This window comes from Phalacrocorax carbo, chromosome 9 (assembly GCF_963921805.1).
Source record: "Phalacrocorax carbo chromosome 9, bPhaCar2.1, whole genome shotgun sequence".
NCBI classification, from domain to species: Eukaryota; Metazoa; Chordata; class Aves; order Suliformes; family Phalacrocoracidae; genus Phalacrocorax; species Phalacrocorax carbo.
In genome coordinates, this window is record NC_087521.1 from 38,041,922 (window position 1) to 38,058,615 (window position 16,694).

The 16,694-nt window shown below is 43.1% G+C and overlaps 1 protein-coding gene across 1 annotated transcript in view; it reads right to left on the reverse strand.

Moving 5' to 3' along the window:
* The window catches only part of FANCM (FA complementation group M), a 75,007-nt gene that overhangs the window by 19,043 nt on the left and 39,270 nt on the right, over nucleotides 1–16,694 (reverse strand). The window contains exons 11-13 of the mRNA XM_064461196.1: nucleotides 15,440–15,674; nucleotides 11,552–11,709; nucleotides 10,786–10,938 (exon numbers count right to left, since the gene is read on the reverse strand). Coding sequence (XP_064317266.1) covers nucleotides 10,786–10,938; nucleotides 11,552–11,709; nucleotides 15,440–15,674 — 546 coding nt within the window. The remainder of the gene's footprint in view (nucleotides 1–10,785; nucleotides 10,939–11,551; nucleotides 11,710–15,439; nucleotides 15,675–16,694) is intronic.

Below are 16,694 nucleotides of genomic sequence, written 5' to 3' on the forward strand. Positions count from 1 at the left end.
CACGTCCACATGCTCACCTAGGCTCCGTAATGTCAGCTGACACTGGCTAATTATGTCTATACCAATGACCTTAATGGCAGTGGACGAACTTTTGCTAGACACAAGATATGGGCATATGACAGATTTTGACTATCATGTAATTTTTTTGTCTTTATTTTATATTCCTTTCCTGATGATTTCTGAAATGCTAATCCCTTTTTTGAGTAACAGTGTTCGTTAAACTAATGTTTACACAAAAGTAGCCAAAACAACCCCTTCCTGGCTACGGCAGCTTTCTCCTTCATTCAACTTTGAACTTGTACAGAATTTATTCAGCAACTTTTTAGATCTTGCTCACAGGCTAATTCTTTAGGAAATTTTGTAATTCTTTACGGCCATCTTTTATCACCAAAAATCATTTTTTACTTTATCGCTTCTCCAAACCATTTACAAAAAGGTTAAACAATGTTGATGGTTGTGTGATTTCACTGCTAACCTCCCTGCCATGTGAGTACAGGCCAGGAGCTGGTTAATGAACAGGATGATGAACCCCTCCTATTCCGCGGTTGCTCAGGTTCCAGGAGAGACTCTAAGGGAAGCAACACCATCAAAACCTTTTTTTGGAAGTTCAAGTATATTATATCAGATGACCCTTAAAAATATATTTAGGTGATTCATGAAAGAAGCCTGAGGGACACAGAAACCACAATTTCCCTCTACAAAAGCTGTGATATTTCTCTTCCTAACAATGACACATTACTGATGTATCTACTAAATCTATCGCTTTTTTGCTCTCAGGCAGCCTGTCTGGAACGAATCACAAACCCTCTCTCCTGCAGCCACCCAACACCGTTGTTCAAAACCCAAGTCAGTGCCTGACGCCTCCTGCTCCTGCGACACCCAGGCTGATCTCAGCGGCTGGGAAGTCTGGAAGTTACCATCCGCTCCTGCTTAGTAGCAATTGGCTACCGGTCATTTATCTGCTTGTACTTACTTTGCTGATACTCTAATCTGAGAGGGTGTTTGGCTCTACAGCAAACACAGCTACACAATACAAACACTCAAAAGATCCCTAAAAAGGAAGATTTATTAGCAGAATACAGGGTATGTACCCAAGCAATTATGGGAACAGGTATCATTAAAGAGGCTACAGAGGCAAGAGTGAATGTTCAAGAACATCTGAAGTGTCAGAAAACAATCTGTGGTTTAGTAACTGCTTATTTTATAAAGCTTTCTGGCCAGAAGCGATAGCTAGTTGGTATTAGAGGTGCCTGACCTGGTCACCACAGACTGTTCTGTTATCGGACACCACAGATGGATAGGCTAAAGGCGACATTTGACTCCCTTAGCCGGGGATGTCCCCTTGCTAAGCGCTGTAGGAATATACAGGGGGAGTGGGGAAACCTACCACACTACGGGGAGACCCACAGCAATGGCCTGGACACCGATAAGTCATTTCCAGGAAAACATGCATAGCAAAACCCCCCTGAATCCCAGCGGCCGTAGTAATTTCCTAAGCTAGTTTCCATGCCAACATTAAAAACACGAGCAGTCACATGTGTATTCAAGCAGATAGCAGGACTGTTGCTTTGAAAAGCAGTTTTTCAACTACAGTAGCAGTTCAGTGTTCTAAATAAATGTGATTATATTGCACTAAACTTTGTCATCAGTGCATTATCATAGTATTAAAAATAAAGTTAAAGTATTATCCCCTCTCAAAACACAGATAGTAACTTCAAAGACATTTGGGTTTAGACCAAAAGATACTTAGCTCCTGCATGAGTTCCAAGACTATACAAATGGGCTGTCAGTTTACACTTGGCACACTTACTGTAAAAGTTTTGCCAAATCACTATTCTGCAAGAGCTTAAGCAACAACCAACCAATTATTCACGCACCTAAATATTTTGACTGTTTGAGAAAAACAGCATACAAGTATTCTAAATCCAGAAACCTACAAAGCTACGAAGATGCTCAGGGGGCTGGAGCATCTCCCTTGTGAGGAAAGGCTGAGAGACCTGGGTCTGTTCAGCCTGGAGAAGAGAAGGCTGAGGGGGGATCTCATCAGTGCGTATAAATACCTGAAGGGCGGGTGTCAGGGGGATGGGGCCGGGCTCTTTTCAGCGGTGCCCAACGCCAGGCCAAGGGGCCACGGGCACAAGCTGGAACACGGGAAGTTCCCCCTGAACATGAGGACAAACCCCTTCCCTGTGCGGGTGCCAGAGCAGGGGCACAGGCTGCCCAGAGAGGCTGTGGGGTCCCTTCCCTGGGGACATTCACCCCCCGCCTGGACGCGGCCCTGTGCCCCTGCTCTGGGGGTGCCTGCTCACGCAGGGGTGGGACGGGGTGAGCTCCAGAGGGCCCTGCCAGCCCCTGCCTTTCTGGGATTCTGTGAACCTAAATGCAATGTTACTGCACACACCCCTAAACCAATAAAATAATGATGGAACGAACCCAACAGAAGTTGGCAACAGGCAGAATCGATACGTGCTCTCCTTCTCCACCGAGAGCAGGGAGGGAGATCAGGAGTGCATACATGAGCGCATACGTTAGTGATACAGCCCCACAGAAGGCGGGCAGCTGCGTACAATGGTGTTGCAGATACCGTACCACAGTCCGCACGAGACGTTTCTCTTGCCCGCAGATTTAAGCTGGCAACCCTATATTAACACATGCTTGATACTGGTTTTGGTTGCAAAATTATGGCACATTTTCAAAAAACTGAGATCATTTAACTTTGGTGGAAAGAATATTTTTGGCTGGTATGCCTGGACGTGTGGCACAAGGGCTACAGGAGGCTTTAACACAGCGCTGTACCAGAACACTGAGTCACCCCTAAACACAGCAGATACGCTATCTCAAATTAACACAGCTAAGCCCTTGCAGGTGCCACACACAATCTGCTCAATCCCCTTGTCCCTTTCACATGGCTGACACCCCAAAATCCTTTGCCTAATCGCTCTTACTTCTCCGTTCTCACTGTGAGCACAAAACCCCACAGGATCATTAAAACAGAAAGCAATTAAAGGCCCGAGCAATCTAAAGCAGGTCTCAATTAGCGTTCGGACACAAATCGTTTGGCAACAAGATCAGAAGAATCAATACGACACAAAGAAACTATTTTAATTGGAGAGCTGACATTTTTGGTCCTGTGGGCTCTCCCTGGCAGCCTTGCCGTCCAAGAACAAAACAAACATCCTTCCACCTTCACGCTAGGACGTGTGTTCCCGTCGGGTTTTTCTGGAATAACGAACAAGCTGGGCGCCTCTGCGCAGCTTTCTTTCGAGAATCCCAAGATAGAGTATTTGCTTGATTTTCTCAAGTTCTTATGGGTTTTTTTCTTAGATAGATTATTTGCTTTGATATCTTTTAGCTTAAGCCAGATTCGGTGCCCAGGCAATAAATACTGTCCCACGGCTCAACCCAGCAGTTCCACAGAGGCGTTATAGTCTGCTTGTCATAAAATACTGTAACCTGAACGTCATGTGCTGTCTTAAATTATTTGTTGCTGGCTGGGGAAGAAGTTTTGCCACACCTCAGATCAGGAATTTAACCTGAGACATACTGTTGGCAAGGAGGGTCTAAAAAACCAAAGAAATAAATGTCATTGTCCTTATGTGAACAATTTTTCAACTTTGAATTCAGTGACTCCTGGAAAAAAGCCACAGCTTGCTGGAAACACCGTGTTTTCCCCCCAGAATATGTCCGATTTAAAAATTCAAAATCAGGGAAAGCCTTTTCAGGTCCTTTGGAATTTTAGGGTACCCTGGGAGCATTTTCCCTGCTGTCAGGCATGTCATCCCATGAACCCTTCGAGGCAACCTAAGACAGGTGAGAAATGGCAGGTGATTTCAGTGGCAGTTGTTCCAGGTTCACCTCCTGAACGCTGCCACCCAAGGTGTTCGGTATCAGAGATGACCTGAGTGAAAAAGAGAGACAACCCTTCTAATGGGAGTCTTTGGGTTTTCTTTTGCCTTTCTAGGGCGAATCCTTGTTCTGACCACAGCTCATGTTGCCCGCTTTGAAGTGGGAAATAGACGCTCCCACATTTGACAATGTTACAACTTTTTAAAAGTCATTAAGAATTGCCTACCTCCCGAAAAAAAACGCACTTCTGTATCTCCTGTCACTTACCCTCAGAAACTCGGACAAGTATCATTTCACTGAAAATGATTGCTTGGCCCTGACCTTGTTTCCAAACAGCACAGTTTAATTTTCAAAAACGCTTAAAAGCTATTGAATTATTTTGCATAAGGACAACATGATTTGTTACCGTGTCACACAAAAAATCCCTGCTCAGAGCTAGGAGCAAATCCAATCCCATCTGCCCAGTTCTTGTTGCTGTAGCGAAAAAGCTACAGGCATTAAAGGCTTTTCTGCAGTGGATGTGCCTGTCGCAGGGTTCGTATCTGGGATTTCTTTTTCTTTTTTATTTTCTTTTCATTGTGCCAACATCTTTAAGGTTTTAAGAGCATATACATACAGTTTCACATACAAACACTTTCATATACAAACACTTTCACTTCGTCTATTTAAAAATATCTAAACCTTTTAACTGACTTTTTAAATGTATTATGCAAAACACAACTGCATAGGAGGTTTCTTGGAATCACTGAATGCGTACAAGAAAGGAAAGCTACACGTCAGGGAATTCCTGAGCTTTCTTCCGTAAGAGAAAAGAAAATGCCCATAAAGAAGACACAAATACCTCCTGAGCTGGCTTGTATTAAGTCATTACTAATCTCTGAATGAGATTCTTCCCAATAAATAATTAGTTTCATCAGAAACTTCCAGATCATTTGGTTATTCATAGTAAATTAGTGAATTGCCTGTCTTTATATTTTATCCCTCGGTAAGAAAATAATCAGAACTGTGGTTTGAAGTTCAATATCTTAGCTATTTAAGGAAGTGGCTTTGACTTGTACTTGTCTTAAACCCCTCTGCTATTAAGATCCGTAAATTAACGTCAGACAGATTAGCAGCGGTATATTTGGCCATGGAACATTTAGAGGAGGAACCTGGATGCACAGTACATACATGCAAAGCCTTTGAATCGCTGCTAAAACAATTACTGTTTCCATCCACTCATTTTCATACAAGACTAACCTTTTAGGTAGATTTTTTTACAAGCTTTATTTCTGCCAAAGGTGAATTTCCCAGAGGCTGGAGTAATATCCCTTTACCCTACTGTTCAATAATAGCTCTTCCTACACTTTCATCTTAACACTAAGGTAAAGCAAAACTTCTCAAAGTTGAAACTTGCCATAGAAACAATCTTCACCAGGAAAGCCCAGGCCGAAGTACTCTGTAAAACATCGAGCTTGAATTCAGACTCTCCCAATCTGTGCGCTATATATTGAGCACGGGTAACGCGTCGGGGGATGCGTTAATCCAGCCGCGCACAAGCACGCCACGCTAACGCAGGAGGCGGCAGCGGCCCCGTGCCTGGACTGCCCGTGCCTTGAGCAAGCACAACGCATCCAAGGGGTCCCCCTGTGAATCGGAGCAGGATATTAAATGGGATTAAATTCAAATCTGGCAGAGAAAAGCATGATTTTAAAGCTCACGGTTTTCCCAATCATACGCCGAACTGAACTGCTCAGGAAAACACAGTGGTGAAAAACACACGGGGCCGGTGACGTCCAGTCCTGCACGTGCAAACCCAGGCGGCTCTTTCAGCCCGTGGGATTTGTCCCCCACAGCTGCTCGTACCCACACAGCAGCAGCCAGGAACACAGCCAAGACATATCCACCTACGTAAACACGCCTTAGTAGGCATGCAGAAATTTAAAACGTTGCCTACAAATCTCTAAATTTAATTCATTTTGCTCTACTTTTGCATTTTTTAATTTAGAATTTTCTTCTAAAAACAAGCACTCTTCAATTAAAAAAAGAACTCGGCGGAGTAGTTACTACCAAAGTAAAACATCCGCACTTCCCCGTAAGTCTGGGCTATGGGCAACATGGCAAAATCAGTCCCTGGCAAAGCCTTCTTAATTTTTTAAAGATCCTGACATGAACAATTTTATATGCAATAGCGTTGAGAATACTATATCATAAGGAAAATCTAAATGTGTGCAATTGGAACGCTACATTAATGTTTTATTTATTCCAATTTTAAGTTTAAAGTACAAACTTCAATTCAAACCAGTAAGAAACCTGTCAAGCTTCCCAGAGAATACCCCAAGAATCATGCAGAATGCTTCGGGATAAAGAATTCAAGACTGCCTTTCATGAAGATGTAACCAGCTTAATGGGCAGAAGTGCAGTGGATGTTGGTTACCCTGACTTCAGCAAAGATCCTGACAAACCCCATAGCTGAGCTCGTGAGATATGGTTTGAAGTGGACTATGATGGTGGGTGGAAAATGGGCTGGATAACCATGATTAAAGTGTTCTGATAACTGGTATGAAGTCCAGCCAGCGGCTAGCTGCTGGGAGTGCTTCTCAGAGGTTTTCAGTGTTTAACACTTTTTTATTACTGACCTTCACTACAGTACAGAGTGCACGTTTGGTAAGTTTGCAGATGATAGCAGGGAAGGGGAAGCCGGTGACAAGCTTGAGGGCAGGGCTGCTGTTCAGACGGTCCTCAACAGGATGACAGAAACCTCAGGACAGAGAAACAGGACAGCAGTGTGCCCCTGTGGCAACAAAGACGATCGCACCCAGGCTCCATTAGCAAGATTGGTAGCCAGCAGGGCAAGGGAACCATGGAATCATAGAATCATTAAGGTTGGAAAAGACCTCTAGGATCATCAAGTCCAACCATCAACCCAACACCACCATGACTCTAAATCATGCCCCCAAGTGCCACATCTACACGTTTTTGGAGCACCCCCAGGGATGGTGACTCCCCCACCTCTCTGGGCAGCCTCTTCCAATGCCACTTCCACTCCCTCAGTAAAGACATTTCTCCTAATATCCATCTAAACCTGCCCTGACGCAGCTTGAGGCCGTTCCCTCTCGCCCTGTCACTGGTGACTCGGGAGCAGAGACCGACCCCCCCCTCACTCCAGCCCCTCTCAGGCAGCTGCAGAGAGCGAGAAGGGCTCCCCTCAGCCCCCCCTTCTCCAGGCTAAACCCCACCAGCCCCCTCAGCCACCCCCCAGCACACTTGTGGTCCAGACCCTGCCCCAGCCCCGCTGCCCTTCTCTGGACACGCTCCAGCCCCTCAAGGCCCTTCTTGTCCCGAGGGGCCCAAACCTGAGCCCAGCACTCGAGGTGGGGCCTCCCCAGGGCCGAGCACAGGGGCCCCATCCCTGCCTGGCTCCTGCTGGCCACACCAGTGCTGACACAAGCCCGGGGGCTGGTGGCCTCCTTGGCCACCCGGGCACTGCTGGCTCATGCCCAGCCGGCTGTCAGCCAGCACCCCCAGGGCCTTCTCCGCCGGGCACTTCCCAGCCCCTCTGCCCCAGGCCTGGAGCGTTGCCTGGGGTTGAAGTGATTATTCACTCATGGGAAGTGATTTTTGTCCTCTGTTCATCCTCTGAGAGACCACATGTGGAGTGCTTAGTCCAGTTCTGGGCCCCCAGTACAAAAAAAGTCTCAGACTGGATCAAGCCCAGCAGAGGCGGCCAAAACTGTCACAGAGCTGGAGCACAAGGATGTACAAGGGAACACCAAGGGAACTCTCTCCAGCCTGAAGAGGGGGATCTTATTACCATCTTTATCTAATGTAAGAGCACAGGGAAGACAGAGCCAGACTCCCTCGAGGTATGCCGAGGCCAGAGTTAATGGGCACAACATGTAACAAGGGAAATTCCAATTAGACATTAGGAGAAATTTTTTCACCACGAGGGTGGGGCGATCCGATGCTGAGCCAGGGGCCCGCTGAAGCTGTGGGATTCCAGCCCTGGGGATCCCAAAGGCTTGACTGGTCAAGGACCTGAGGCACCTGGTCCACACGGCCCTGGATTGGACCAGAGAGCTCCACAGCTCCAAACCAAAGTGCTCCATGGTAACAGCGATAGCCCTCAAAGCAGCTCTCATAACAGAGATACAGAAATGGTTTAGAACAGAGATATTTTTTAAAAATGTTATACCGAAAGGTTCTTTGGTCTGATTTACTGTGTAATCACACCCATTTTTCTCTGTATGCGTTTTCTGGTTCACCAGCATTGAAGCTGTAGGAAGACTGAATAACAACAAGACCAGTAATAACGGGGAAACAAACCCACCTCCCCACACTCACGCATGCTCTCCTGTTAGCAATATGGGCGATAGCTCTCTTGTGAACTGCAGGGCAGCAAGCTTTTGCCGGTGTAATCCACCTGATGAGTAAGGACTGCCGCAGCACAGCGACTGCTCCAAGGTGATGCTGCTGTACAGACAACATTCATCAGTCACTTCCCTTCCCTTTGGGGAATGTCAGTGGGAACATATCCTGTTGTGGGAAGACTATCAGTGCCTTTCGGGGAAGTCAAGGACTTAAGAAAATATTAATAAAACTCACGTACAAGAAACCACTGTCAGTGCTGACAAAATAGATTAAGACTCATTGCATCTCTGCTTTTTGTGAAAGAGTTACGGTGAAGCTTTGATGTTCTTGAACCTTGACAATTTGGTTTAGATATAAGAAAGAGGCCAACAATCACTGAAGTCTGAAAACTGGGAGTCAGTGCCGATTACAGCTTCTGCCTTTTCAGCCTTGTCAGACATGGTCAGAGTTACTGCTAGTGCTTTGTTTTCCCCTAGAAGAATTTAACAGGGTGGAGTGACGTGTCATGTTGTAACCTCTCACATTCAGCGGAGTCATTAGAAGGCGTTTTTCAGCACGCCAGTGACATCCAGTTACAATTTGTCCTCTAACTGATAAGAAAGTTCAGTGTCTCCACCTATGACTAGTTAAGACAGATCAGAGGAAGCTGGCTGGAAATCAATCCAGGTAATGCCTGAAACTTTGAGCTGGGAGGCAGCTGAATGAGGTAACAAGCAGTCCCACCCTTCTGAGTGCAAGAGCATTACCTACAGCGTATCATGATTAAGCTGATGTTTAGCTGTTAAATTAGAAATAGTGAAAGCCACCTGTTTATCACTTGTTATTGATTAATAGCTGTATCCTGGCCTTTCCGATGCAGATGTCCCAGCATTTTCCAAGACTCTGCAGACTTTCTGCAATGTGCTGTATGCAGGACTGCTCTTAGGTACCTGGGGAGAGAGCTCGTGTGCTACGACGGCACATGGCAGCGTGATTTCTGAGTAGAGCTTGGCACAGAGAGTGCAGCACCACAGAGCCTGCCCATGCAGGATGGCCATCAACAGAGCTAAGCGGAACGTAACACAACGACCACGATGTAAGAAGTCAGTTTTGGTCCTGCCTGTTGAAGGGACACCCTCTCTGTCCAGCAGTGGTAGAGGGCAGAGGTAGGTGAGCTGGGCTGTCTCGTTCCCATGACGGACATTAGACAGACCTCCCTCTCTAAGTTCTGTAAAAGCTTGCTCGTGAAAGCAAGCATTTGATACTCTGCTTTGCTTTTGATTTTTGGCACCAGCTACGGCAGAGTTTGGGGGAGAAGACTGGAGACTCGCTTGGTGACTCACAGATTTGCTCTGTAAATTACTTCAAGGGTGCCAGATGTTGGCTTAGCACCTACAACTTTGAAGGCGCCTGGGAACCTGAACAGACTTCTGGTAGCAATACACTTGCACAGAAGTCACAAATACCTCAAGTGCCCAATCTGGTGGTAGGGAGGGAAGTCCTCAATTAGAAGAGTGATTCTAAAATTTTTAACCATTTCTTTAACTTCCTTCAGCTCTCTATCCCTGAACTCTCCCCAGAGTTCTCTCTCTGGCAGCATGTTCTTGACCCTAGCTTGGGAACACCGAGTCTCAAAGAAGTCAAGAATGCCATTGTTCTGAGATGAAGTGGAGCAGCTTATCTTAGCTCTGAAATCTATTTACAAATTTCCATTAATACACTTTCCTAGCGAGGAGTACAACTACAATGTCTCTATTCTCTTCCTTGATTAGTCTAGTTATTCAGGAAACTCTGGCAGCTTAGCAACAGATTCTGATGACCTAGAAAACTTCAACACACTAAAAAGCAGTATCTGTGCAACACAGGAGAGCTAAACTGGAGGAAAAGATGGCATGGTGAACAACTGAAGTCTTCAGGTACTGTCAACACATCTACCTCTGCACACATTTTCTTGTGCGTGCCTTTCCTTATAAAGGCGTATCTGCTATTCATGGCTGTTAGGCAACAAAATTCTCAACTCCCAAATGGTTTTCATCCATGTTTGACTGCTCTCCTCTTATCCTTTAATTCTTAGGGGGTTTTTAATTAAAGCTTTCATGGAAAACAAGCCAAAAAGCCTCAAAACACAACCATCTTAAAACACACAATACATTACTGCATCATTTGTATGGAATCCTCTTAATGTACATACATGATACAAAATTATTTCCAATTCCTGTTACACTCTGGAATAGTTCTAACATCGCTTTTGGTGACTTTGCTCCTTGACATATACAATTCTTGTATTTACAGTCTTTTTGTAAAAAAAATGATACTTGGATCCATTAAAACAACGATTTGGAGGGGGTCTGTTTAGGGAAATACTAGCTATTTTTAAACAACTTCTGTGGAAAAGATTAAGAACTACAGAACAGGAGTAGGAGACATTTTGGAATAAAACTAAATATACATTATCCATTTCACAATGCCTAACTTAGCCCACGCAAACACTGCCCCACTTTTTGTTTCAGCTGAGCAGATAGAACTAGAGCACTCGTTATTTTTTTAAATATTCAACTGTCCATTAAATCCTCGCGCATCTTTACAGCCAGCCCAACGCAAACACCTTACCTGTTCATGTCTCATCAGTTCTATCATTTCCATAACACTGATAAAATGGTAGCAACGATCTGAGTGATCAACCATGGATGTAGGAAAAGGACGATTCTGCCAAATTCTCCATTCAGACAAGGAGAGTTCACGAGTTGCTTTCTCTTCATGCTTCTGCAGATTGAAAGTAAGATTGGCAAGGAGGTCTTAAGCAAGAAATTGTTCAGCAAAACTAACATCTACTTTTCTGCCAGGGACAATAACTCTTCCGAAAGTAGAGAAGTCTCTAAACATTATCACAAAGGTTTAATTCTGGTCCAAAATAAAAACAATTCCGTGCTTTGTGTTGTCATGACTTTTCGTGGAAGACAGGTTGGTTTAAGTGGTGAAATGGCACAAAAGCTCCTAGTTTTTTCCTCCGAATCAAAAAAGAGCCTGTAAAACTTGAGGTTTTCTTTCAGCAACACTTTTATAGTTATATAAATGAGGGAATGAAAAAGTGTGGATATGATACATGAATACAGCATCCTGCACGGAATTCTTCAAAACAGGAACAGAACATATTGGATACTGAAGGACTTTCAAATGTATTTTTAATTTACAGATCTAACCTCAAAGACCTATTTCAAACACCTAATTCCTTAATTCTTAACCTCAAAAACCTACATATAATTTGCAGAACCGCATTTTTAATATAGACCTCCTTCAAATTCATAGCTGACTTTGTTACTTAGAGTATCCTTTAGGCTTCGTGTCAAAGGAAACATCACATTGAGGTTAAACTCACTGATATTTCTTCCAGGTTTTCTAAGGTTTCAAACTGAATCTGAGGCAATACTGGTTCCTTTACTCCATCGCTTTCCTTAATCCTGTAAAGTCTGTCCCATATTTCAAATTCCTCAGGTGACAGAGACCAATTCTCATGACGGTGCATTTGCTTTTGGCCTATGGGGGAAAAAACAATAACAGGGAAAATGTTACCTACTTAAGAAAAGGATACAGAGGATAAAAAGAACTTTGTATGATACCAGCCAAAAGAAAAAATACCTCCTCTGCGCCACAAGCAAAACCAGATACAGAGAATCTTGTGTGAGAAACAAGTAACGAAATAGTGTTGTATGCGTTATAATTACGGATACATCTATGTATTAAACGATCGTCTGGGGGAAGGCATCATATAAACAGAGATATAGATAGGCAGATATAAATAGATATACGTTATATCAAACACGTAGAGGCTCTGAAGACAGTATAGGAAACAGGGAAAGCATATGGACTGAATTCTAAGCGTGTGTCTCGGAGACCTCGGGGAACAAACTGCAAAGTAAAGCTTTATTTTGTTTTTTTTAAAGTTACTCTTTAAATACTGGAAAGCAACATTAATTTGTTACGACAAAAATATTTGCTAGTTATTCTTTGAATCAATCTCCTCTATTAAGGACATGCAGATGAATAAGAGGGCAGAAAGAAAAGGTACTATGAAAATTCCCCAGGGAACAGGGAAATAAGAGAGCGGCTCGTGCCTTCCTACTGCACGGGTACTGTCAGGACAAGAAAGCTGAATTTCAGGAACTGAAGTAGCTGTGCATAAACACAGCCTTGATTAACGGTTTTTTTCAAAGAAAATAAACACCGAAACCAGCAGTCTTCTGTAGTATTTCCAGTTTTCTGAGAACCGCTCGAGAAGGTAATGTGCATTATCACGCATGTTTAGTTCAAATAGGAGATGAACTCGGGAAATTTATCAGCCATCCAAAGGCCTTGCCACACTATATTAAAAGGCTATGGGCGACTGGAAAGGCATAAAAACCCCACAAAGGTCTAAGGACTAAAGTATGTTTTAGAAAAAGACAGTAAAAGAAGATTGCATCGTTAAGATAAAAACAGCAATTAAAGAAATAACGTGAAATTGTAAAATCAAACGAAAACGCAGCTATAGACAACTCAAAATTGATACAATCTGAAAAGGGGGAGTAGAGGAATTGTGAAGAACCAGGAGAAGAATTAACAGAATGAGATTTCATCTAGACAAATGCGTTGCAAAAAGAAAAACAACAGAAATCACTGGTAGCTTAAAATGACATTCAGCTACCAGGGGCAGCAGGGAAGGGGAAAAGCACATTTTAATGCACCTTAGCTATTTTTTGCCACGACTGTTGTGGTTTCGTACCTCTCAGAGCAGGGAGATTGGCAGAGAACTTGCAAAGGTTCTAACATTAGAGATGATCATCCAGATCTTACAGCACTTGCACCTTTTCAGTTATCTTGTGCGATCGTTATTCTCATTTTATAAAGTAAAAAAAGATGAGCATAAAAAACATGAGCTGTCACCAAAGATATATGCTCAGAGATTTTTTTCTCCAATGAGCCTGAGCCATTTTAAGCGCAAAACTATTCTTTCTTAATGCTTTTTGGTTTTACTGCACTTACTAATATGCTACTCGGTTTTCGCAAACTCCTTAAAATAAATAAAGAAAAACAAAACAGAGAGAGAGAAAATAATCTCAAATTAGAAGAAATAATGTAAGAGGACTGCCAAGTAATGGGATTTTTGCTCTCGTTGCTGTACTTTTTGAAGAAAAGCTCGTACAACTTCTTCATACAACTGAAGAACACAGTTAGTGAAGGGGCAAGACAAGAGTAATGTGTCGTTCTGGTACCGACAAACACAAAATTTATGAAGGAGGTTCTGAAGTGGAAGGATAGCGTAAAATTAATAGAAATTTAATCAAATTAAGAAGAACAAGAAATATTTCATTTTAACTAGAAAAGGAGAATGCTTGAAACTACTGTGATACTTCTGCCCGTGGTACTTGAGTTTCTGTGCACGTGTATTTTTCCATGGGCAAACGTGAAGGTCGACTGAACCTCAAGAACAAATGAAGAGAGCATAAGGAAGGACGTACACAGCGTATTCATTACTGCTAGCTTTTTCCAATTTCTAATGTAGAAAGGAGCACTGAAATAAGGAGAGGAGAAAATGCAAAAAATAAAGAGCTTTCTCTTCCTTTTGAGATTTATCTTGAACATCATTAAAACCAGAAACAGCCACTTGCTTCAAACAGTAATGAGGGGGACTTCAGCACAAAGCTGGTACTCAATAATTTGCACTCATGTAACACTTGTTTGCGAGACGGGCAGTCAGTCGTGCTCATCTTCGGCGACTGATGGGCCTCCACGCACACCGTGTACTTCAATTGTGGCAGCTGCTAACCTACTTCACACAAAAGGAACCTGGTAATTACCGCCTTTGAAGTGCTATTCCCTCAGCAGGAAAGATGTTCAGCATATTATCTTCTTTATGCACTTACTGCCTCTCATTTCTATTTCCTAGGACAGACTTACAAATATTCTAAAATGATTATTTTAATTCCATGTTTTCTCTGCTTATTTTCTTGCAAGTTGTGCCTGTTTGCTCCATCCTTGGTCTTCCTCACACTGGCCGCCATCGGGGTTGTGCACAAAGGCCAGAGAAGCATCCCCTACAGAAGGCTCCAGAGGCACAAGGGGAAACGTCATGACCAGGAGCATCATCGCAGCCGTGCCACAGCTGTGTCTGCAGCACACACGTACTTACAAGGAGCCTGGGCTGAGGAGGGCATGTACAGATCGATTTATCAATACTAATTCTTCTCCGTTATGCTTCCACCCTGGAAAAGGGGAGATAGCATGAACTGGTTTGGAGGCCAAAGGGGAAGCTGAATTTTCCTGCGTGATTTTGTAGCTTGCTTCCTCTTTCTATGGTCAGCCTTTTGTTTGCCCTGGGTGGTGTCTGGAAAGAGATCAGATGTTGATTTTTATAGTAAGAACTTTTGTGACCAGAAGCATTTGAACGCCACTAACTCTAAAGTCTAACTACTCAGATACTGAAATATGAAGTTTCCCAGAGCTTTTCAGAGTTCTTCTTTCCAGAAGTCACTATTGGCCTTTACAGAAAGCACTTAACCAAAGAGATCGCGCATGACAATTTCCAAGTATTTACAAAGCTTGGTTCTTTCTTCTCCTCTTACAATTATGTTCAGTTTACTGAGCATTTCAGTGCCGTGTAACTGCATCAGCTGAAGAGCTGTTTCTCTTTATAGATTCATTTTCCTCCAAGGGTGTGTGCAATTCATAAATACCCTACCCCTGATTTCCCCTTTTCCTCCCTCAAAATCATTTTGTTTTCAAGCACTTCAGTTTTATTGTCACTTACAAAGGCATAAGACATACTTTTCTTGTATTAATGAAAACATGAAGCCTAACCGTAAAAGCTCAAAACCAGATTTGGTATAGAATTATCACTAAACGTTTAAGTGGCAATCATGCCCCCTGACAGAGGTATATCGGAAGTCTTCAGAAGACGTCATTAACATTTGCCTCTTCTGTTTGTAGCTGGAGTTTCTGACCTTCTGTCATTGACTCCATGAGAAGCTCTATGGAGAAAGATGAAGCCAACGTCTGATTTGAAGTACGGCTATTTCAGGACAGAACTGATTCGAGGATGCTAAAGGCAAAGGATGAGGAATCAAAGCAGCAGTCAGCACAGTATCACAGTCGAAAGGCTACAGTGGACAGAAATTACACTTTTGCTAGACCCAAAACTCATGTGAGCACGCAGTTTTGATATGCTGTAATATAACAACATGAGATAGCAGCTTATGCAGTGCTTAGAAAAACACCATAATCCTCTTACCAGTGACACAGGAAAAGAGAGCAGATTTGTGCTGGAGGGAACTAGTTCTTCGCTCTTTGGAAAGCATTCTTGAATTGCTTGGTTCGTATTTTTCAGCAGTAATAAACATTTTATGCAACTCTGGATTTACGCCTTCTGGAATCATACGTGGGCTGTGCTGGTAGAAATGAAGTGCTTTGTTTCCTGAAATAGCTTTGTGGATGTTCCTTTTGTTAGACTGGCTTTGATTGTAAGTCTGTAAAAGAGAGGAAAATCATATGTTGTTGGACTGTTTTTCCACATGACTTGATCAAAAGCAAAAGAACACCTAAGTGTCTGCGGGGTTTCTCATTATTTCCAGTTCTGTCACCAAGATGCTTTTTGGTTTTGTTAATTTTTTTTCTTCCCCAAACACAACTAGAACAAAATATGATGCAAGGCCCCAAGAGCCAACCATTTTCCCTGCTCTGTGAATAGCGCCTGTTAGTTCCACATAACTGCTGGTGCAAGGTCTTGAACTGCAAGTCCAAGACTTCCAGTACGCGTCACGTTATGGCAACCGAAGCAGAGAGAGCGAAGGAACTGAAGGACAGGGATGAAAACAAAAAAGCAATAAGGTTGTACTGAGAATCTGATAAGGAATACTTTAAATCATAGCTACTAAGTTCATTTTTTCCCCCTTTTTAAAAGAGCTTCCATACTAAAATATCTAAGTCAAATTAAATTTTAATTATCATTGTTTTGTGCCTAGGTAAAACATTCAAAGCAAATATACCAAAAAGGAAGAAAGTACCAAAGAACAGTGATTGTTCTTTAGGTTGCAAACAATGCAAAATATAAAACAACATACAGCTTTTTATGCTCTATAAATAGATCAGAGGTAGGCACAGCACCTGAGAGGAAAAGAAACAGCCCTTACCTGAGGGAATTTATGATCTGCAATAGATACAGGGATGGTGTAAATTAGATTACATCAGAAACAAAGAAAGGAGGTCAAGAAAAAAAAAAAAAGGCATAAGAGTGTTTGTTAATGCCATACATGCTCCGAGTCCTTTTAATTACACTCCATTTTTATTGTGCAACAGAGAAACCAATACAAAGATGGAGAAACTAAGGAAAGAAACTGGTCCCTCTCTCTGACCATTTCTGGTCCTAATACTCTTCTCCTAGCCTCCGTTACAGGTCACGGATGGGGGCAGCGTGCCCAGGCAGGCAGACTACGTGCTCTGAGTGTGACAGTGTGGCAGCTATGCTCTTTGGAGAGGGACGATCTTTG